This window comes from Desmodus rotundus, chromosome 2, assembly GCF_022682495.2.
Source record: "Desmodus rotundus isolate HL8 chromosome 2, HLdesRot8A.1, whole genome shotgun sequence".
Taxonomy (NCBI): domain Eukaryota; kingdom Metazoa; phylum Chordata; class Mammalia; order Chiroptera; family Phyllostomidae; genus Desmodus; species Desmodus rotundus.
Window position 1 is genome coordinate 132408712 of NC_071388.1, and position 23853 is coordinate 132432564.

General features: G+C 35.0%; 1 protein-coding gene across 1 annotated transcript in view; it reads right to left on the minus strand.

Moving 5' to 3' along the window:
* Window positions 1–23853, minus strand: part of LRP1B (LDL receptor related protein 1B) — a 1720016-nt gene that overhangs the window by 1063009 nt on the left and 633154 nt on the right. The window contains exon 4 of the mRNA XM_053919407.2: window positions 12523–12660. Within this exon, the coding sequence (XP_053775382.1) occupies window positions 12523–12660 (138 nt within the window). The remainder of the gene's footprint in view (window positions 1–12522; window positions 12661–23853) is intronic.

Consider the following 23853-nt stretch of genomic DNA (forward strand, 5'->3'; position numbering starts at 1 on the left):
TGGAGAAGTGGAAGAAAAGCATGAGTAAGCCAAGGAATACAGAATCTGTTGGAGGGGAAAAGCTAAAAGCTGACAGGGTATGGATAATTTTATAATACAATATGCAAGCATTTGCTCAGAATGCAAATTGACTACCTTTCTAAAAATGATCGTTAGGATTTCTCTCCCCAGAGGCATTCCAAATTGCGTAGATAGCAATCTGTCCAGGCATGTTTGGGTTCAGTCCAGGCTAAAGGCAGATGGATGGAGTGGATAACCTCTGAAAGTCCCTTCTGGCCTTATTATTCTACAGTTCTGCTTCATTCTGAGAGAAAGTTACTGCTGCTTCTCTATTTGTAGATACAGTCATCAAGGAGACCTTTACTCTCTTTATGTATATTGCTGACATTCCTGGTAAATAAGAAGAAACAAAACTTCAAGGGGCAAATCGCTTCAGCAAAATGCAGAAGTGAATCTTCCGGACACAGAGCACATTGTTTCAGGCCAATAACCCTGGCTTGCAGTGTGGCACACTTCCCCCTGAGTTACTCTACAAGATCCCATGCCCTTTTGCATTCTATCGATTTGTTTCCTGTGTGTTTGTCTTCCCTGCCTAGTTGATTGAATCCTTGTGGGGAAGTGACTGAGGTACAAGTTAAATGTGAGGGGTTTTTTAGGTGTTTCTAATCTATTAGAGGTGGAAGAAAAATACATGGGAAGAAAAAGGATGAATTAAACCAAGGCACGTTTGCATCGGAAAGTTCACCTCAGTAGAGAAGCTATCCTGTGTCAGGTGATATTACTAGGCTTTGACCCAAACATATTTCTCTCAGTTCTGCACATTTTGTTCTGCGTGATTAATTTAGATGGGTGACATACAAACCTGACTGACAGAAAAGGAACTGGAAATCATTTGTCTGGGAATAGGGCATAGCACTCAAAGTAAGGACATGATCAGTATAAGCATTAACTGACACTGATTTTGAAAACAGGAACAAATAAACCAAAACACAGATGAAACACTTAAAATATAATTTATTTATTTATTTTTTTCTTGAGCCCTGGCCGATGTGGCTCAGTGGATTGTGCACCAGCTTGTGAACCAAAAGGGTCACTGGTTCAATTCCCAGACAGGGCAGGGCACATGCCTAGGTTGCAGGCCAGGTGCCCAGATGGGGGTGCTCCAGAGGCAACCACACATTAATGTTCCCTTCCTCTCTTTCTTCCTTCCTCCCCCTCTGTCTAAAAATAAATAAATAAAATATTTTCTTTTAGTTCTTGAAATAATCATTTCAGTTGGCAATCCAACAGGAAAAATCTAATAGCATACAAAACACACATAAGTTTCTCTCTCTATATATATATATTTGCATACAATAAATTTTATATATAATTTCTATATAATAATTATTTAGATTTTTCTATATAAACTCTTTAGATTTTTATACCTAATAGGCATAAAAGACTCTTTTATATCTATTAATTTTTCACCAAACTTCTTTGAGATCTCTTCTATAATATTTAATTGACCTAAATAAAAATTAGACAATTCAGGTTCTTAGTGTTTCTGCTTTGAAAATATTGGGTAGTTCTCTGAGCCATTTATTAAATTGTATAGATTTTTTCTTGGCACTCTTGGTTTTGTACCTGTATTCAGAATGAGAACACTCCTCACGCTTCAGCTAATGGAACGGCAAAGTGCTCTTTGGGGCTTGTCCTGCCCATTCTTCTTATATCTGACATGCAAACCTTGGCTCACAGCATTACTGACCTATTTCTGAAGAAGCTATTTGAGCAGAGTGATCTCACTTTGGTTGGCATCTTAGGGTTTCCACAGCCACAGTGGGTTGTCTGGGATGTTTCTACAATCCCCTGTGGCATGGGGAGGTCAATTATTTGAATTTATGCTTTCTCTAAATCTCAAACCTAATGTGCACCTAGGATGCAAATTCTCAGCTAATATAAATATATCTGAGTAATATATTTTCCTCAAAAATGTATCTTTAATGAGTATCTTGTATCTAAACTTAAATATACAAATATTTGCAGAAACATTTGGAGAAACATAAGATATAGATATATAGATATAGATATAGATATAGATTTCCCTATATCTCTACATGAATGAAAAAATAAATAGTTGTTTGATTTGACTATGAAGGGGCTAATTATGAGGAGCTAGGAAGTCACCAGTTTCCCATTCCCTTGCTTTTCTGAATATTTAGTGCTTTGAGATATTCAGTAATGATGGCATTAGTACACATGTAGTTCAGCGGAACAGGGTTTACTATATAAGCGATAACAGTGGATCAAAGACAAGGCAGCAGAAACTGGGTTTTTTCCTGCAATTTTGAATACATTAGACACTCAGAATTGAAAACATTGGCTGAAAGGTGTGAAAATTTTAAGAAACCTCCCTCTCTAAAGTTCTGTAAGGCTTAACAGAATTCCAGATTGAGTTTAACAAATCAATTTTTCCAAGTATTTGTGGTTATTTCTCATTGGAGTGGGATTATATTACTTTTTTTTCCTTCAAAATGTAGACTTTATTCATTGAATGCCATAGAAGTCTTTCCTTATTCCTTCCAGATCCCATTATAAAAAATGAATACTGAAGAGATTTTTTTATAATTTTCTCTTGCTACTCGTACAGATCTTTTTCAAAAAGTTAAAATAAACTTCTCCATTTTCTTTCCACATCCCTCATCGGATGAAAGTGCTATTTTTTTCAAGAGAAAAGAGTGAATAGATTATTCTGAAAATGTGTTATATAGTCTTTCAGCTTTTTGTTCACTCAACACATTTTTTTCTTCTCAATCAATTAATAAAACTGATAGTGAACATATAGCTGTTCACACATGTTTTACAGTTTATATCCTACAAGCCATCTTGCTGCTTTAAGAATGGGTCAGAGAGGATGCTGAATCACAACAGTTTAATGTACTTTTCTGTGTTGATATGGGAAGGCCCAGTAGTCAAATTTTGCAAATTAAAACTTAAGGTCACTGTGCTTAAATCCTGCTCTCACACTGTATTTCTGTGTGACTCTTGGGCATCTTGTTCAACCTCAGCTACTTGCTATTTTTCCTTAGATTTTCAACTATGATGCTGCTTGTGTCAAAAAAAACAAATAATGAGTCAACATTCAAAGATAAGTAGAGAGCAGCGAGACAGTTTGTTATAATTCATGCTTTTGAATAATATTGAAACAGTCACATATTTTTCAAAGTTAATCTGCAAGAGGCAAAACTCTGACATCACAAAAGACAGCATTTTAATAGCTCGTTAAAGATGCAATTCTGGTTACTTGAAATAGTAAATACACCTTCGAAATTCCTGTTTCATCTGAAAAGCAATTCACTTAATATGGCTCTCCAGGGTGCCTATTTTGACTTTCACTTACATGAACTACATCCGAATGATACATTAGAGGATAAGACCTAACATGTTTCCTTTGGGGAGCTGATCAACATGAAGAACAGATGACTGCTTAACTCAAAGCTTTATAATTACAATAATGCACGTTTTTACATCCTATGAATAAATCACATAACCTGCTACATGTAACAGTTCTAGGCTTCACACACTGAACGGTAAAGCCATATCATATAATACCCTTAGATTGAAAATGTACCCTTGTAGCATTTTTCACTCTCTCTTTGCAGTATTTTTGCAATGCACTTTAAGTGGGCATATTACATCCTTCTTCTAATTAATAACTCTAGCTCTAATACCAAGTGTTTTATTTACTTGTTTGTTTATTTATTTATTTATTTATTTATTATTTTTTCAGCTCAAAAATCAATCTCTGTCTACTCTGGACCCTGTGCTTCAGTGTGACCAAAGAACTCGGAGCTCTCTTGAGTGTACAATGTTTTCTTATGCATTTGTGCTTCTATGCACATAGTTCCTTATTATTGAAATGCTTTTCCTTCCCTTACTTGCCTGCCCAATTCTTAGGATGAGACATATATTAACTATCAGATATTTTGGGAAACTTTTCTGCATTCCCTCAAGCAGAATTAGATACTCTTTATTTTATTCATTTTCAGCAATTTTTACCTACATCATTTATGACATGTCAATTTCACTGAGGCACAAAATAGGGTTTTCTGCGTCCCCAGTGCTTAGGTGAGTGTGTGGGACTCTGTCGGTGCTCGCAGTTTACTGACATTAATGAATAAATTGAATATAGAGAAAACTTTACTGTGCTTCTATTGACACATTAAAAATCATTTGGGTCTCATACCTGTTATTATTTCTTGCAAACTCTTCTCTGTTTTTTATTATATCAGGGAGCAGGTGAGGAAGAGACCCAGATAAATGATAAGTCCCAATGCCCATGAATACTGATACGCGTTAACAGTCCCCAAAGTGCTGGAACCATTTACAAGTCTCTTCTGCTAAGGAGGATGACTGGGGGTAGGAAACCTGAGTTGTCTAGCTTTTTGTGGTTTCCCACAGGCATTCTACCTAAGACTGGTATGTTTGAGAAACAGGTATAATAGGAGTTGTTTGAACCAAAGAATAAAGCTCTACATCAAAGCAATTGCTTTCTTTCCTCCTAGAGATGTTAGACAAACAACAGAATAAATATTCCTTTGAAGTGTGAACTGTGGAACCATGTTATTGACTTGATCTATTTAAAAATAAAATCAACTGAAAATAGAGTACAGTTCAGTAACAACTGACACTACAGACCAGGACTCCCACCACAGAAAAGATTAAATCAAAAAATAGGGAAGTATTATAAGTTAGAAACTTCTAAAAAGATAGGTATACAATATTAGATGGTGTTTTGATTAGAAATTTATCTTTTCGTAAATTAAATCCTTCAGGAGCTTGATCATTTTAAGCTAATAATATGTCTATACATTATTATTTTATATTTACAAAATATTCTTGTTTTCATAGTTACTATTAAAAATAATTTGTTTTGAGCCAAAGAAAACTAATTAATATAACATATCATTAATTAAAGATGCAAATCCACTACAAAAATTCACTTCTATTAACAATAAACTATTTTAGATTATAGATTATATAGATATATAGATTATATATCTATAGATTATATAGATTATATAGAGCCAAATTACTTTGTCATCATTTTCCCACGGTATTCAGTTAGGTAGTCAGCTGTTTCTGGAGGTCAAAGTATTCAAACAAACCCTTGAAATCTACACTCCAAGTCTCTTCTGCAGCATTGGTTTAGCAGTTACATCGGATAGATAAGTTTTAAGAAGTTGGATTTCTGTAGAACAGCATATTTCTAATTAAACAGAATTTATAAATCTGAGACTGAAAACAAACATACATACTTATGTATATACATATAACTTGTACTTATGCATGTATAAGTATATATGTACATGTATACACACACGTACACACACATATACATATTTAGTGTAGTTGTCAAGTACTACTCTATCCTAATTTCATACAGGTGTCGTTTGTCAATGTAATATCTGCAATAGCATTGCAAAGGGGTGATAGAGTTGTAGAAGACCTATTCTTGGAATTGTGGCTTTGCTTTTGAGAAACAGTAATATGTCTGTGAAATCAACAGTTTTAAGGGTCATATCCTTTCACTAAACTAACTCTATTACTTAAACCAGTCTCACTGAGAGAAAAATGCTAATCTTGTTGAGAGTCGAGATATATTTGAGACTATCCAATCACCTATGTACAATTCAACACAAAGAAAATAATTGAACACGATCTACTCTTAAGTTGCAGGAACTTTAGTAATCAAAAGTAGCCAGAGCATGCAAACCCAGGTCCTGCTGGCTAATTCCAGTTGTTTGTTTTCTAGCTTTTGGCTTATTAGTGTTTCTAGTGACTTGACTGCACACCGCTACAGTTTCCCTCCGTGTGCTTTATGCTTTGTGTTGCTGATAGATACACTTTCTATAACATTGCCTGTAATTCTATTTTTTCTCTATACCTTTGTTTTTGGACTTTGCATGCTGGAATTCCCTTCTCCTGATAAGCTCATTGTAATTTAGAACGAGATTGGCAACATTTTTCAACTAAAACTTTTAAAATAGCAACAGGACAAGATCCACTGATAGAGTGAAAGTAAAAATGAAAACAAAGTGCCCCAAATTTCTTTGTCTTCTTCACCAGCTTCACCAACTTCTTTCTTTCCTTGTTCCTTCCTGCAAGCTGTAAATTAATGTTAACCCACTCTGAAACCAGTGCTGTCATGAGTAACTAACACCACCACAAGATAAAGTATTTCCTGTCTGGGAAAATTTGAAAAAATATATTTGAGCTAAAAATTAAGTCCTAACTCTTTCACTAAATGTATTCCATTTTATCTAATCAATTAATGAAATCTATTAAATTGGGTTTGATTAATTTTTAAAAATTATTTGATTTATATAAGTTTTTTAAAAAATTAATAATTACTAATTTTCCTATGTTGAGTCACTTCAAATAATATAGGTTGCCATTTATCTTGATCTATTTTGAGGTAGACTCTAATTTTTAAATTACTTCCAGGATTTTTTGGCACTTTCTCATATGACTTTAGTTTTATGAATAGTAATATAAAAGAAGAGACAACCAATTGATATCTAAAATATGAGGTCTGTCCAGAAGTTATCTAGCCAGGTAATATGAAAAATAGAGATATTTATTAAAGATACAAGAAACATTTTATATAGGACAATGACACCTCAGTCCCCTTCAAAGCAGGCACCTTGGGACCTCATATAGTTTTCCCAATTGCCATCAGCTGCCTCATTGTATTTTCCAGAATCTCATCGATGGTCTGAAATTTCTTTCCTTTCAAAGGTGATTTGAGTTTTGGGAAAAGACAGAAGTCACAGGGTGCCAAATCTGTGTTGTATGGGGCTGAGTCACCTGGGTGATTTGATGTTTCACTAAAAATCTCTGCAAGAAACATGATATATGATTGGGCACATTGTTCTAATGAAGCTGCCAATCACCATTTGCCCCTCACTTGAGCCTTCTGACGCTTCCAGATAGTTTCTGCAGAGGAAAGTTTAAGCTTAACACAAAATTGATGCAGATTTGTTTCTCTACTCACTCATTTTGAATGTGACAGTTGCACAGTACACATGCTCACTCAAAGGTCTCTACCATCCTCACTGACTAATGCAGTGAAGTTGTCATTGTTTACACATGTGCATTCCAATCCACTCTCCTTGGCTGCCAGGTTACATCAATGTGGCACAAACCAGTCTCATTTCATTAACAATGGCTAGGCTTTTTTTGGACAGACCTCCTACTTATATTAGAACAGAGGTAGGTCCCCAACTTTTTTGGCACCATAGAGTGGTTTTGTGGAAGATGAGGTGAGGGGGTGGGAGGGGGATTGGGACAGGAGGTGGAGTTCAGGTGAGCTTGGCTGGAGCCCAGTTCCTAACAAACAGGCTGTAGACTGATACTGGTCCCTGGACCAGGGGTTGGGGACCCCTGTATTAGAATTCCTGGAATCTAAAATAAATACATTAGAACTGATTGTGAGTGAATGGAGAAAAATGTAATTACACATATTAGAAAAATTATATCCTAACTGGCAAATAAAGTAAAATAATCAGGGGGAATTTTAAACATTATTATTTTGCATTATTTCAAGGAGTTAGAAGACATATAAGTATCTTATTTTTCTTTATATTCCTGATCAAATACACTAATTAAATATATTATACACTCAGAAGTACTTAGGAATAGGTTTAGAATTGAAAACACAGAAATAATAAAACAACAGTATTGTATTTTTTGTGCATATTTGTGTGTTTGGGTGGTGAGCTTTTCAAATGTCAGAGATTTTCTTCCCTAAAGAGTTTTAGTAAACTCTTCCCGCACTTTATCCCCTTACATTCAATGTTTGACAAAGGGGGCAGGGACATAAAATGGAGTAAAAATAACCTGTTCAATAAAGGGTGTTGGGAGAAGTGGTCAAGTACATGCAAAGAAAATGAAACTAGACCTTCTACCATACACCAGAATAAACTCAAAATGGATAAAAGACTTAAATATAAGTTTTCAAATAAATATATGACATCATAAAAGACATAGAGGAAAACATAAGCAGGAAAATTTCAGATATCCCATGCAGCTATGAAACTAAAAAGCTTCTGCATGGCTAAAGAAGACCTCAACAAAATGGAAAGGGAACCAACCATATGGGAAAACATATCTGCCAAAGACAAGGGTTTGATATAAAAAATACATAAAGAACTCACATGACTCTGCTCCAGGAAGACAAACAACCCAATTAAAAAATGTGCAAAGGACCTGAACAGACACTTCTCCAAGGAGGACATACAGAGGGCCCAGAGACATATGAAAGGATGCTCAACATCACTAGCCATCAGAGAGATGCAAATTAAAACTGCAATGAGATGCCACTTCACACCAGTCAGTATATCGTAAGAATTCTGAATCACCAATTCAGAAAAACCTATGCACTCCAACAATTATAGCAACATTACTTACAATAGTCAAGTGCTGGAAACAGCCTAAGTGCCCATCAATAAATGAGTGGCTATAAAAACTGTGGTACATTTACACAATGGAATACTATGCAGCAGAAAGAAAGAAGGAGCTCCTGCCCTTCGCAACAAATGTATGCAAGTGGAGAGCATTATACTAAGTGAAATAAGACAGGCAGTGAAAGACAAATACCATATGATCTCACCTATAACTGGAACCTAATTAACAAAATAAACAAATGAGTAAAATAGAATCAGAGACTTGGAAATAAAGATCAAACTGACAGTTACCAGAGGGGTGACAGGAGAGGAATAATGGGAGAAAGAAGGGGAAGGTGCAAGAAAAGGAACATGAGCAGAGGACTCCTGGGCAAGGACTATGGGGGGGGGATTGATTATGGGAATGGGAGGGAGGGTAGGAGTGAACAATGGGGAAAAAGTCAACTGACAAGAATAAACAACAAAAGAAGGACATTGGTATGTTTGCTGGAAATTAATCACATAAGATCACATAATCACTTTTTCTATAGATATAGAATACAGAATCCCGTTTTGCACGCACCTGAAGAGTTTCCATATTCCTTCAACAAAGTGAGAACAGATAGTGCTGCAGAGAATATCATTCCCTTGTGTGATTATTTTCTACTACAACTGTAATCTCACTAAGGTTGTGAATAATATGAGGGCTCTCTTGCTCCCAGCCACTTTAAATGTTAACATAATGAATTAGCTTATAAATATAAAAATTTAAAATAGCATCTCGATATATCTCAGTCAATCTAGTCTCTATTAGTTGAATTTGTTCACTTCTTTTGGCATTCTTTGTATGGTTGTAGGGATTTTTGTGGAAATATTCTCTGTTCAGAAACCTTGTACTGTATAAAATATGTTTTCATTGCTCATGCAATTTAGACGTAGTGATATTACCACCAATATAAAATACAATGTAGGAAGACATACAATTTTCTAAAATACAATGTGGTGATTTTGAATGTTCTTATTGTAAAATTTTTATAAGCACATTCCTATATATAAGTATACTCATATATAAAAATCAATTTTTCTTTCTTCAAATGGAATTAAATTATAGAGATTAAAATATCAGTGTTATAGAAAATCATTAATAATAGATATTTTTATTACCCTCACCAGGGAGAAATTGATTTTTCTAGGAAACATTCAGAAAACAATTCAGTTAATAAGAAAGCATTCCCAAGACTAGAATATCAGCTCCAAAATGTTAAACTTTTCTCCTTATTAATTTTCATCAAGGTTACAAATATACAACCAAATGTAATGCCTTTATTAGAAAAAATATATTCAGGCTTGCATTATATCTTATGCTTCATGTATAATAACTTTAAATTAGAGTATGTGCTTAGAACAAAACCAAGAGGAAGCAGAAGTTAATTTAGACCCTTCAGTGGAAATGCATTTCTAAAGATTAATACAATGTTTGACTTAATCTGTTTTCTTTCTTTATTGTATGTCTATAGTAAATAAAACAGTTCCTTACAGATTTGATAGGCTGGTGCCTACTTATCTTTTTAGAAAACATTTTTCACTATGTGTGACTCAAAACTGGAAGAAAATTTGATGGTGGGAATTTGGAATAAGTTCATATGATTCAATTTTCTCTATAATCAGTCATCTTCTCTCATTTAAAAACAAATCATCTATATGTGATATTTTGGTGTTGTCCAAAAGATGTGATTGTTGTCCAAGGTCAGGGGTACACTACCAGAGAGGCAAACACATCTTTAATTTTCTTTTCTCAATGCAGAAACATTTTATCAAGCCGCTGACTCTGGAATGACTGTATCTTTCAGTCACGTTGATTGTATCACTCACGGTAGTGGTATCAGAGCAGATAATTAGGTGAAAACCCTTCACTTTGGTAAATATAAGTAGAAATCCAAATATGTTGTACTTGTTATTTCTAGGTCCACCACAGGTCATAATAAATTACTTAGGAGTTTAAAAACACTTTATTTTGTGAAATCTAGAACTATTTAAAAGGCGAAAGTAGTACTATCAGCCTCCTACTGGTAAATTATGAAAAAATAAAAATGGATGTCCCTTGTGATAAAGATATGAAACTTACAACAATAACAAAACATAAATTGGCACAGGAAAAAAGATTGAAATATAACCAACTATATACTCTAACTATACCTCAGTCCAGAGTATATACTGATCTTTTCAAAAATAATCAAGATAAATTTGATACCATTTAATTTTTGTTCAAATGTTTTATGTTTTTAGTTGAATCCCCTATTTTGCCATTAACATAGCCTTTATTGGATATATTGAAGTAGACTTATTAGATTACAACTGTAAGTTTTATTTGACGACTCAGATATATTTTGTTATAATCAACAGCACTGAAAAATGTTTAATACATTCAAATTTGTGCAATAACCTCTAAGGCAGTATTTGGCAATGTGATGATTTTGCTCTTTTGGAAGCTTAGTCACACGTGTCTATGTGAAAAAAAATTAATGTTCAATAAAAAGAAGCTGGGATTATAACTGAAGTAGATAGAATTAGGCTCTAGAAAATATAATTAATTTCTGAAAAGAAAATTAAACTCTTTAACTCCTATTAGGTTGTAATATGTTAACAAAATATTCAATTATTTAAAAAAATTACATGCCACAAGCATCTTTAAATAAAAATAAAATATCTTACTAATTATTATAACATATGTGTTCATAATTGAAACTAAGAATTTGTTGGCTTCTTATGTGGCCATTTCAGAGTTCAAGGCTAGGAAAGGAAAGCTGATCAAAGAAGAAATAACTGTAACTTCTCAGTCTGGATCTGTCCACAGAACGGAGTAACTGGATGTCCTTTAGAAAGAGTGTTGAGACCTAGTGACCAGTTGACATAGGGTCTCTCAGTGTCCTCATTGCTTCAGATTACCTTTCTAAGATTTACTCCTTTTAATGATATATCTCTTCCCCTCTGGTCTTGAATTCAATTTCCTTCAGCCTCGTGTTGGGGGACTGGCAGCCAGTAAGCCATGCCAGGCCTTTTCTTTGGCATGCATATTATGGACTATATAATATTTTAAAAGTCAGTAGCTGACTTTGAAAACTTTAAACACATAAAGACATGGAGCTCCTGCTGAAAAATTGGAATTTTTGGTGACCTAGGACCTTTTTCCACATGGCAGCATTTAGTTTGGGTGACTTTGTCCACAGATCAGACATGTCTCTCGAGTTTTCTATAGTTTCTTCTATCCTCGACTTGAAGGACAGATTTCTCTTTGACATCAGTGTCAGTAAATATCCTTTCCTTACACTCACCCAGCAAGAATCTGTTAGAGATACCTGTAATTCAGTGGTTTCTTCCCTGGCTCCCTCCAGTGGCCTGATTCACATGATTAATACCTTAACTGCGTTTCCTAATCTTTAATCCTCTACTTTTTCCATTTCTCTGTCTCACATTCATCCCACCTCCCTAACCAATGTTCCTATAATGCACCAGTTGCAATTAACTTTTAATTAACTTTGATATTTTTATTATTTCTGTCTCCTATCATTAATATACAGGTAAAACTTTGACCGCTGTAGAATTTAGATACATATTTTTAAAAAGAAATAAAATTATAAGAAAGTTAGTATAACTTCACAGAAATACGTTTAGGAACAATATCTCATGAACACTTCCTAGTAAAATATTTTTTGCAGAAGTTCTACCTCAAATACTCTCTGGCTAAACAAAGGTTCAGAGAAACAATTGTACAACAGTGTGTGGCATCAGTCTACCGTGACAGAGTGTTCTCATTTTCCTTTTCTCAAAAGTATTCTTTTTTATGAAATATGTAATTGTTTAAGAGCCCAACTTCAAGTCCAAGTGCATTTCTTTTTCTAATGGCATTTTATGTAAAGTGCAATAGTTGTAGCTTTGAAATGCATATTGAGTGTCTCTGGCAATAAAATTTGTGTTTTCTCAATAACTGATATGGTTATAGTTAAAAGAAAAGTCAGGTTATAGGTTTTCTTTGAACTTCATTAAGCTATGAAAAATTAATATTTCACATGCTTTGCTCTGCAAATGGACTCACCCCGGCAATGCACTCCTTCATCGTACCCATCTGGGCAGTCCACGGCACCATTGCACAGCTGGGATAAGTGAACACATTTGTTGGCACCAAGGCAGGCAATGTAGTTCAGGGGACACTTGATTTCTACCTCCTCGGGACCTGAAAAAAAAGTAAAAACTATCAGCTTGAAATGGGTTAGCTTCATTAATTTTTTTGAATACTAAAACTGTTAAGCACAAAAAATTACTATAATTAATTTATGAAACACAATTACAGAAATACTACCAGAGGGCAGCTCTGATTCTGACAGTCATTGAAATTAGCCTATGATTAAAAACCTAATTAAAACACCTGCATAGGAAATAAAATATTCTGTATTGTTTTCAAAGAATGCATTAAAAGCAAAAATATTTTTTCAACCATTAAAGTAGCTTGAATTGAAAATCTGTGCTTTGCTTTGAGTCACTGTTCTATCTCTTAAACTCAGATAAGTGGGCAAGGCACTCAAACTCTGTAAGTCTCCATTTCCTCAACTGTGTAAAACAGATAATGACATCTTCCTGGCAGGGTTTGTATCAGAATTATATCCAGTAACACGAACAAAAACATTTTAGTGGAATTCAAATGAGTTTGTGATGACCTAAAAGTTTTTGTGTTTATTTTCAATGTTATTTAGGAATATAAAAATTAGCTAGTTATGTACTTATTTGTATATGGATTTTTTTTTCTTGAAAACAACTTCGCTGAGCAACTATAAAGCAATAGAATCTGTGAAAGAGTGAGGAGGTAATGGTGGTCAGGGCATACTCCTTGAGTTCACCTGCTGTTGGTAAGTATACTTACAAAATCACCCTTTTTGCTTCTAAAGATTCACTAAAGTCAGAATGCAGTCTTTTCTCAAAGGTCACCAATTCCAAATGTCTGTCATACACCCAAGTTGTATACTGTTGTGTATCCAAATTTCAGGTATATCCTTGTGCCTAATTATCAAATCCTACCTATACTTCTTCTGTAGACACTCCCCAAATTCCCTGTAATGACTTTAAGTCTTGCTCCGTTCTCCCACATCCGAAGTGCAATCATATCGATGCCTACAATTATGTATTAATCTGACACTGATTATGGCAACAGATCAGATTCTACAGCCAGACACATTCAGGTTTTAACTACGGTTCTAGCAATACTCATGAGGCATTAATTTACTTAATGAACTAAGCACTAGGTTTCTCATCTATAAATGGAACTATCAACTGAGTCTACTTTGCGAGGGTGCTGTGACTGTCAAAAGCTGTTAACGGCAAAGCACTGAGCACTGTGAGATGCAGAATTAGAGTAGGAATTCAGATTCAATATGTATTATTCATGTAAGTAAATGCAGAGTAGTGGAGTGGGCAACAGACTCTGGAGCCAGGTTACTGGGTCCAATTCCTGGTCCCACCACTTGTAACCTGAGTAACTTGAGCAAGTTGTCCACCTTTTCTGTGCTTCACCAGGTTGTTGTAAGAGTTGTTTCAAAAGCTCTTACAGTTTTTCCTAGCAAGCACTAAGTGGTTTCTATTATCACAGTTAAATAAAGATTATGCAGAGAAGGTGAGTTGCCTTTTGGTAAACACTTGTATCTCATAACTTTCTTTTCTGTTACACCCCCCCAAATGCTCAAAAATAATTAAAAGGCCAATCTAATATATTCTAGCATATGCAAAGTTATGAGAATTGCAGAAGAATTAGAAAATGAAAAAAAAAGAGAAAAGAAAGCAAAAGTATTACACAAGGAAAACAAAATTAGCTGGAGTTGCCAAAAGAAAGTTGTATTTTTTTGAAATGCCTTATCAAATATGAATTATAGGTATATGTGATTTTGTTTGATGGTAAAACAACTTTAAACCTTTTGTGTTTGAGAGATGTAAACAAAATTTTATGATGTAATTTCACTAGCTGAAGTGTTGCCACGAACAGGTATCTCTGTATCTTTTCATGAATATTTATACAATTACTGCTATAGAAGACTATTCGTTTTGTGAAACACCTGTCTCCACAAGGGCACAGCTCATCTTACTGTGTAACATGTCTTTCCAACTTGAGTGTCAGTACCTTAAAAAATAAGCATTTATTTCCATATAAAACTAAAGTACAAATACATTAATTTAAATTCAATTTATAAGAATAAAACTGAAATACTTTTCACTGAGTTTTCAGCTACTTAATATTGTATTTGTAAGAGTAACATAAATCCATTTCTAAAATAAAATTTAAAAACATGAATTAGTTTTGAAAAGGTGCAAAGTTCTATGACCAACAGTTACAAAGGAGTTCTTAAAATTAATTGTCTGATTCCTAAAAATTTTAAATCACACATCCTTGCAATGTCAAAGCCACGTTTAGAGCAGATACATTGAGATTATCTGAAAATGAAAAAGGAAATAACCCACAAAAAGAACACTTCATACACCTGGGAAATTTTAGATATTTACAGTTGGAGACCAAAAGTGATTTAGTAGTTCTTATAAAAAACAAGATCCTTTGTTTTCCTTTTCTTAAAATTTAATCTTTATCATAATGCTTCCATTACTATTGAGTCCCCTTATGCATCCCTCCCTGCTGCAAAGTGATATATATGTGTTGGTACTCACGTGAGTACAGTGTTTAGTGTTAGGCTGCCAGGGAAGGGATGAGCATGACAGAAGGAGTGAAATTCACCTCTGGTGTTCAGAAGAAAGGCTCAGCTACGTACCAATTTTGAGAAAACAAGAAAAATGTTTGGATATTTCAAGGGTAATATATAGACCTATTAAATTCCTCCAATGGTAAGAATTTGGGAAAATAAATAAAATTTGTTTGAAGTAATGACACAGTCAATAGGTTTCTTTCCAGACCAACAACGATGCTCTTCCACACCCATGATATGCTGTCATCTTGGTCTCCATCATCACTGGATAACTGGTATGATGGCTGGGCCATGGCTCAATGCATTGCGCCTGAACCATTCCCCCCCAAATTTTCATACTGAAGCATGTAAGACAATGACGATATTTGTAAGTTACACTGAAGTAAGTAGCAGAAATTAGTTGTAGAGGTTGTCCCAGGCCTTAGAAATTAACATCAAAATTGAGAGATCAATTCTCAAACCCCTTTGACCAAGTGCTAGGATACTTTAGTTGGAAAACTCTACTAAAACCAGTATTTTGCTGTTCTTTCTGGAAAATGGGAATAGAAACAGGTCAGTGTGAGAAACAATAATGACTGCCTCAACTAAAATTCTCCTAGAGCCAAGCAGCAGGGGCATTGGCTGTACTGTTGCTTTGGGGAATGAGCCATTCCTCGTTCTCAATCATTATCTGTGCAGTAAAGGCTTGTACTCTCCCATGGGGCTCCTTTGGTCTATCCTGTAAATAGAGAGGAGACTCAGTCTGTTCCCTACTTTTACCCATTTACCTGTGTGAGAAGGACAGCCAAGTGATATTGGAGCCTGCATGCATTCCTGAGAATATGTCAGTATCATCTTAAATGATCCATTTCATGAAAACTTTTAGGCATTCAAACATTTTAAAATCAGAAATCATAATCTAACCATATCAAGAAGTAGGGTTGGAGGCTCCCTCATATACCTGGAATTACCTCCTTAGTTGCTAAATCATGTGGATTTAGGGGGATCTGGGAGAGGGACTGGAGTAACTGGGTAACATGTGAGAAATTTCAAAATACTACAAAGACACTAAAATATTTTAGCAAGTACTGTGTTCCTAGGGAGAATAACATTTCAATATTCAGTAAGGCATACTCAGAAAATATTTCCAGTCCCTCAAATCTGATTTAGGTGACCTGAGCAAGGTAGTAGAATTTAACATATAGTAATTAATTATAAGAAAAAAATCTCATTCATTGGGAAGATTTAAAATATGTCAATAAAGGAGAATAGTATATGTACTTTTTAAAATTTTCCTAAGCCTTACTCAATTACTTGAAATGTGATTAATTTCCTAAACTCAGTTTTTTATGAACAAGCCTTCTAGGATAATGCAAGGATATCATTATTTATTTGCATGTTTTTGAATGTTTACATTATTTTTTTACACATAGAGTAAATATCTTACTTTGTTCAGTAAGACATAGTAAGGGAAGACATACCCTTATCAAATGCCTTTTCTGTTCAAAGAAATCTGAGATAGAGCATTTTGTGAAGGAATGGAGTTATTTCTTCTGTAATGACAGAAACAGTAAAATATCTATACCTGTCACTATGTCATTGTGTCTTAGCAGGACCAGCATCAATCCTCATCCCCCAAAGTGAACCTCCGTCCCCTCCTTAACTCTATCACATCACGTGAGTTGTTTAGTTCTATCAAGATTTGCTGCTTGGTTATATTGTACTTTCCAATGGTTCTAAGCTCTTAGCCTACAATTTCATCCACTTTTCTTCACCTTCACTCAAGAATAAAGTCCCTTTTGCTGATTCAACCAGCATCCCTTCTTTCTTACTTTTTCTTTTTAGCTGATAAATTTCTTCAAAATACAGACTGGACCTGAAGCATTTCCGTTTCCTTCTCACAGGAGTCCTAGAAAGTACACAAGTCCACCCACTCAGGAATCACCACCAGAGGGACCCAATTTGCTTGTGGGTAGCAGAGGAAGTAACTGAAAGTGGGGTAAGAGCCTAGCAAGCAACATTGTTCCCTCTCAGACTCCTCCCCCACATACAGCAACACAATGCAGCAAAGATGGTTGCTTGGCCCTGGCAAACACCTAAGGCTCCACCCCTTAGAACAAAACAGGTGTGCAGAGACAAAGAAATATGGCCCAAATGAAAAAAAAGATCAAAGCTCTAGAAAAAATACAATTAAGTGATGAAGAGAAAGCTAACCTATCAGATACACAGTTCAAAACACTGGTAATCAGGATGCTCACAGAAATGGATGAGTATGGTCACAAAATAGAGGAAAAAGTGAAGGCTATGCAAAGCGAAATAAAGGAAATATACAAGGAACCAACAACAGTGAAGGGAAGGAAGTTGGGACTCAAATCAACAATTAGGAACAAAATGAAGAAATAAACATTCAACCAGAACAGAATGAAGAAACAAAATTGCAAAATAATGAGGAGAGGCTCAGGAACCTCTGGGACAACTTTAAAAGTTCCAACATCTGAATCATAAGGGTGCCAGAAGGAGAAGAGGAAGAGCAAGAAATTAAAAATTTATTTGAAAAAACAATGAAAGAAAACTTTCACAATCTGGTGAAGTAAATAGTGTTCCAGGAAGCCTAGGAAGCTCAGAGAGTCCCAAAGTAGTTAGACCCAAGGAAGCACACACCAAGGCACATCATAATTACATTACCCAAGATTAAAGAAAAGTAGAGAATCTTAAAAGCAGCAAGAGAAAAGGAAACAGTTGCCTACAAAAGAGTTCCCATAAGAGTATCAGCTGATTTCTCAAAACAATCCTTGCAGGCAAGAAGGGGCTAGAAAGAAGTATTCAAAGTCATGAAAGACAAGGACCTACATCCAAGATTACTCTATCCAGCCAAGCTACCACTTATAAAGGAAGGGCAGATAAAGAGCTTCCCAGACAAGGTAAAGCTAAAGAAGTTCATCACCACAAAACCCTTATTACACAAAATGTTAAAGGGACTTATCTAAAAAAAAAGAATATCAAAACTGTGAACAGTAAAATGACAACAAACTCACAACTATCAGCAACTGAAGCTAAAAAAACAAAAAAACAAAAAAAAACCCCCTACCAAACAAATAGAACAAAATCACAGAAATGGAGATCACATGGTTATAAGCAGGGAGTGGAAGTGGAAAAAATGGGGGGAAAGGTACAGGGAAGAAGAAGCATAAATGGTAGGTACAAAATAGACAATGAGATATTAAGAATAGTATAGGAAACAGAGAAGCCAAAGAACGTATATGTTCAACTCATGGACATGAACTAAGTGGGGGAATGCTGGTGGGAGTGGGGTTCAGGGCAAAGGGAGATAAAGGGGTGTAAAAATGGGACAACTATAATAACATAATCAATAAAATATACTTAAAAATGAAAATAAATAAAAATAATCTAAAAATAAATAATTTCTGTGTAAAATAGGTTCTAGTAAGGCCTTATGTGTTTACATACTTCAAAGGGATGTTGTGAAGTTTTAAGAATGGGGAGAGATGTAAAAGTGATTGATTTTGTCTGGCTACACTATCCTTCAGCCATCTCTGACATCTGTCCTTTTTTAAAGTCCCTGGGGAATGAGATTTTGCAGCTTTGATAATTTGTTCCAAGGTTTAAAAATTAATTTTCTTTAGCCCTTACTCTTCAGAAGTAACTATGCAGGAAAATTCTTTGTATCCAACATACTGAGCTTTATTTATGTATTTAATATAGGAAAATCATGCCTGGTTACCTAAGAAAAATTATGCCATGTTAGAATAATTCTTCTATGACCAAAGTCACCATTGTGTTTATTGTTATCGGTATAAATAAATAATAGGTAAGTTAAGACTTTTTTACTTAAAACTTTCCAGATCACATTAGGAAATATTGTTATGTTAAAAGAGAGCCCTATATTTGTGTGTGTGTGTTTGTATATATATATATATATATATATATATATATATGTTTTCTGCTAACTTCAGAATATATCAAGTGGTTTTTTAATCCACTTAACTGATTGTCATAATGATCAAATATAGGTTAAGCGGTAACATTCTCCTGCACTGAAACTGTAAACGTTTAGAGTGCAGCCTAAATTGGCAAACAAAAATGATTGTACGAATATAGCAAAAGTATCATCGTTATTAGTTACAGCTTTGGAAATCGGAACTTCATCAGGCCAATGGCCTGTCTTGCTTCCTGACCTTCCATTTAAAAGCAAATAGAAAGGAAAATAAATGAAATAACTGTTTTTTGTGTAACTACCACTGCAACATTGCCATTCATTAAACCACGCAAATGGAGGAAATTCAACTTATGTGACTAAAAAAACAGTGTTATTTCGGTATTTGCAATGCTCCTTTATCCCACTCCATGCAACTATTTATCGTGTTACTTGATTGCTACATTATGCCACTGTCTCTTTGTCAAAACGTCTAAAAATGGTTTTTTCACTTCCTCCACCTCAGTTAAAATACAGCTTCATGCTTTTTTGAGTCCTGCTTTTTACTAGCCAACTTTGTAAACTAGGTGCTAACATATTTGCATTTAAACAAGATTCTTACAGAAACAATGCATTAACTGTAAAGATGAAAATTTTAGGCCCTCTGTGAAAATGGCAAAGGAACTTTTGTTTGAGAGAAAGGGGCATTTCATTGATACTGATAGCACACTTCAGGGTAGCAATTGTGTTGATTTCTAAAGTTGGCTCTTGACCCTCTTTTGAAATAAACAAATGTGTATTAAACCAATGAACCAGAAAGAGGATGCCTATTTCCATTTTGCAGAAATCCTATTGCATTTCCAAGAAGTAAAACTTACGTTCTATTCTTTTCTTAAAACTTTTCTGTAAAGAAAACATTGACCCAATTTACAGATATAATAACTAAGGAAACAGGTGTAATGTTCCATTTGGGAGTATCTTTCTACTGAAATACAAGATGGAATATGTGTTTCATCTCTAAAGCCAATGCTTTTTGCTCTTGTTCTCTTGGGTTACTTTACTTATTGTATCCCAGGGACAGCTCCTGATTGCAATTTGAAGTTTTGGAGAGTGTAGAATGCATACTCAGTTTGAAACAGAAATGATCTTCGGGAGGAAGCATGTTAAAAGACAGATACCTGGCAGGAAAAGACAAACTAAAATCAAATAGATTCACACATCTCCCAGAGAAAAGGGGCTTTACTGCAAGAAAGGGACAAGGAGTAAGAACAGCCAACTGGTTCATCTGCATGTCAGGACAGCTGAGAGTCCGAACTTTGATTTCACAAATGTGTTAGAAATTGCCTCTGAGCCAAACTCTGCACGTAGAGGCACTGTTGCCACAACTCTAAGGAGAGATTTCTTTTCTGAGAAATCTATAAAGGAAGAGGGTTCTTTTTGAGGATACAATAGATGACAAGCCTTATTTCTCATCCAATTAGTTCTTTGTCATAATTTAGACAAGATGAAAAAAGTCCACACAAACTAGAGAGCAATCTTCTTTTATAGGGCTCACCTAAGACAACATTCAATTATACACACTGACAGAAAAACAAAACCAAAAACCAAAACCAAAAAGAAAATACAACTATCTGATTTAGAGAGAAGTCTGTTCCATGAACTTTGGTCGAACAACATGGATTCATTGTGATACACATAAACAATGAGTAGAAAGATGATTATTTAATAGGAGTTATTCATTTCTTATTCCATTTGGGAAAAAACTGATATTTGCTTGCAATGAATGGATGAGAGAAAAATGGAGAAGAAAGTGGTGGAAATATATGCCTTGAATCACTGCATCGCATTTTGAAAAAAAAATTCTGTGGTGCATGTGAAACAAATAAACAATCGTTTGAGAGACCGTTATCACACACGTGGTTTTGCAGTGAATGAGAGCGGCCGAGTCATCCATGTGCAGCTCATCATCTTTCTCTGGGAGAAGTGTGTTGGCAGACACAGTGATTCTTCTATAAATCAGCTTATGCTGGAGGGGAAGACTGAATGTCCAACAGCACAGTTAGAAGCCAAAGGTGCGGACGTTCTTTAACATAACAGTCTTGGATCACTTGTAGAGTATATACACCGTGTATTTCAGACCAAACATAAAAAGCTACTGATAAAAAATATTCTTCAAATATATTTCTCATCTTATTCAAAATGATATTAACTGTGAAATTAATTTCATGCTGCACTTTTATTGAAAACAGTTTTCTCTTGCATACTGTAAAAGCAGCATTATATTAATAGGAAAATTGCTGTTTATTGACTACTTTTTATGTCCCAGCCTCTGTGTAAACATGTAATGTCCATTATCTTATTAAATCCTTACAAGAACATTCTAAGTATTACAACTGCTATTACATAGATGAGGACATTGAAGGTTGCAGAGGATAAACACCTTCCCCAATGTTGCACAGTGATACTATTATTATTTGAATTTAGGTCTCTTACATAATCAAAACCTGGTTTCTTTTGTAGTCTGTTATATCCATTGTGCTACAATCTCAATCCTGTGTACCAAAGACACAAACAAGGCGATGAAGCCTAATTATATGTCTCTGTCCATCTGCTTTTTTCTCTCTCGCTTTGTGAAGTAGATTTCAGAAGGACCTTGAGGAAGAGGAAAGCCAACCATGTCAGCAGTCAAGGTTGTGACGCCGAGCTATGTCACACCCTAAACAGTCAGGGTAGATATCCGGTTTTTAACACCAGATGAAATGCAGAATACGGAATCTTCTCTACGGGAGACATCTTCTACAGTCAATAGTGCTGAGAGGAATTTGCGTTGTGTTTTCAGCAAGTACTAAGTAGGAACACGGTTCCCACGTGCTTCGCTTTGATGACAGAATACTTACTATATATCTAACTGGTCCTCAGTAAATACAAGTAAGTTTTAAATGGTATGTATTGCTAAGGTAAAGCCAGAATCTTCTAATGATCAATCAAGGGTTTTAGCACACAAACCCTTCGATTACTTAAATCGTTCTTTTACCAGGACTTACTTCCACTTTGGTGGGGTGTCCTCTGGGTCAAGCAGACTGGCCACATGTCATTTGCTACCTCTCTCTGATAAAGTCCTGCTGCTCCTGCTACTTGGCACAGTCTTAGCGCCTGGCTTTCTTGGCAGGCTGGAGCCCAGCATGAAGGATGCCAACACCACAGGTTCAAATACCATATGGTACAATTATCTGCCTTTCTGCTTTTCCAGACACAGATTTTACACCCTAACATCTGCCACTCGTATATCCTCTTCATGCTAGAACTGACACAGGGCAAGTAAGTATCTTTGAAGCAATACAAATCCGTTAGAGGAAGAATTGATGCCACTTATGATTCAAATATGATTGCATATTTGAAAAGACAGAGACTTAGCGAGGTTTAAGTTTGAGTTCAGTGTGCCAACAATAAACACTCATCCAGATTCTCCCTTAGAAACCCTCTACAGAAGCACTCCAGGGCCTTTGAGTGTGCTCATGTAATTCTTCAGTTTATTATATAACACCTTGGCTCCCCTCTTTTAAACAGAGCTGAATTTCTCCAATGTATGTGAACAATTAAAACAACTACTAAATAAACAGTGTTTGCTGACTAGTGGATCAGCAAAGGAAGTTTTTCTTTCTTAATGGAAATCTACTGGCAGTTGCTACATTTCTTAAAATTTTTTAAAGCAAGTACTTGTTTCCCAGCATCCTGTATATAAAGAGGTTTTTGCTGAGCAAAAGGAGAATAGAGAAAAAAATGAGATTGAGAATGAAACACATGTAAACACTAACACACAGAATTGTAACATGACTAATAATGTTAATGAAACCAATCCACTAAATGACATCTGAATGGTCTGAAAAAAAAATGAACTAGTGATAACTGTTATTTGGATACTAGAGAGGAATCCCTTATATTCATGGACAATCCTAATGATTTACAAAATTGCAATTCCCTCTTGAAAATTTCTTGGCTCAGGGAAAAAATCAAAGCAAAAGATCAACAACAGAAGGAATTTTCTGATTCTCCATGTTGAAAATTATAAAAAGGTGGAAGAATAAATGAAACTCATATATCAACCGAATACCCTGGGTGACTACTGCATTCTGTTTGAGGAACTCCCAATACTGGTCAGCTTTACATTAAATATTGATCTACAGTAAATACCATTGTAGCAAAATTTCAGTGAGTCTCACCTCTTCCACCAAATCTTTTTTGTCAAATATATTTGCAAAGGAAACCACTGATGTATTTTCATTGTATCTGCCCTTTCTGACTTTTTATACCATGTTAATGGACATAAAAATTGTCAAAAGGACCTGAAATGGGAAGGAAGAAGAACAGGAAAGTCAACAGAAACGTGCACAATGGAAAATCAGACATCGGGTAACAGAACTGACCCGGTTTTTTTCTCACCCTCAATTCATAATGTGACTTTTGAAATTAGTAGTTTGAACAGGTACATGCAAATGAAAAATTTCCAAAAGCATGCTTTTTTTCATTTTTAAGTTGGGTATTTATTCTGTAAATAAATTTTAAACAATTTTTTTGTTACTTCAATACGTTTACCTCATGGAATTGGACTCAAATCTATTGAAGTTGGAATTTTGCAGACTTCTATGCACATATGTGCAAACACACACATTGAACTGGTAAAATTGAAAACCATATTTACTGCGAGCAGAACGATATACACCCCTATAGCTAATGACGTGTAGCAAAAGTAGGTTTACAATATGATTATGTGGAA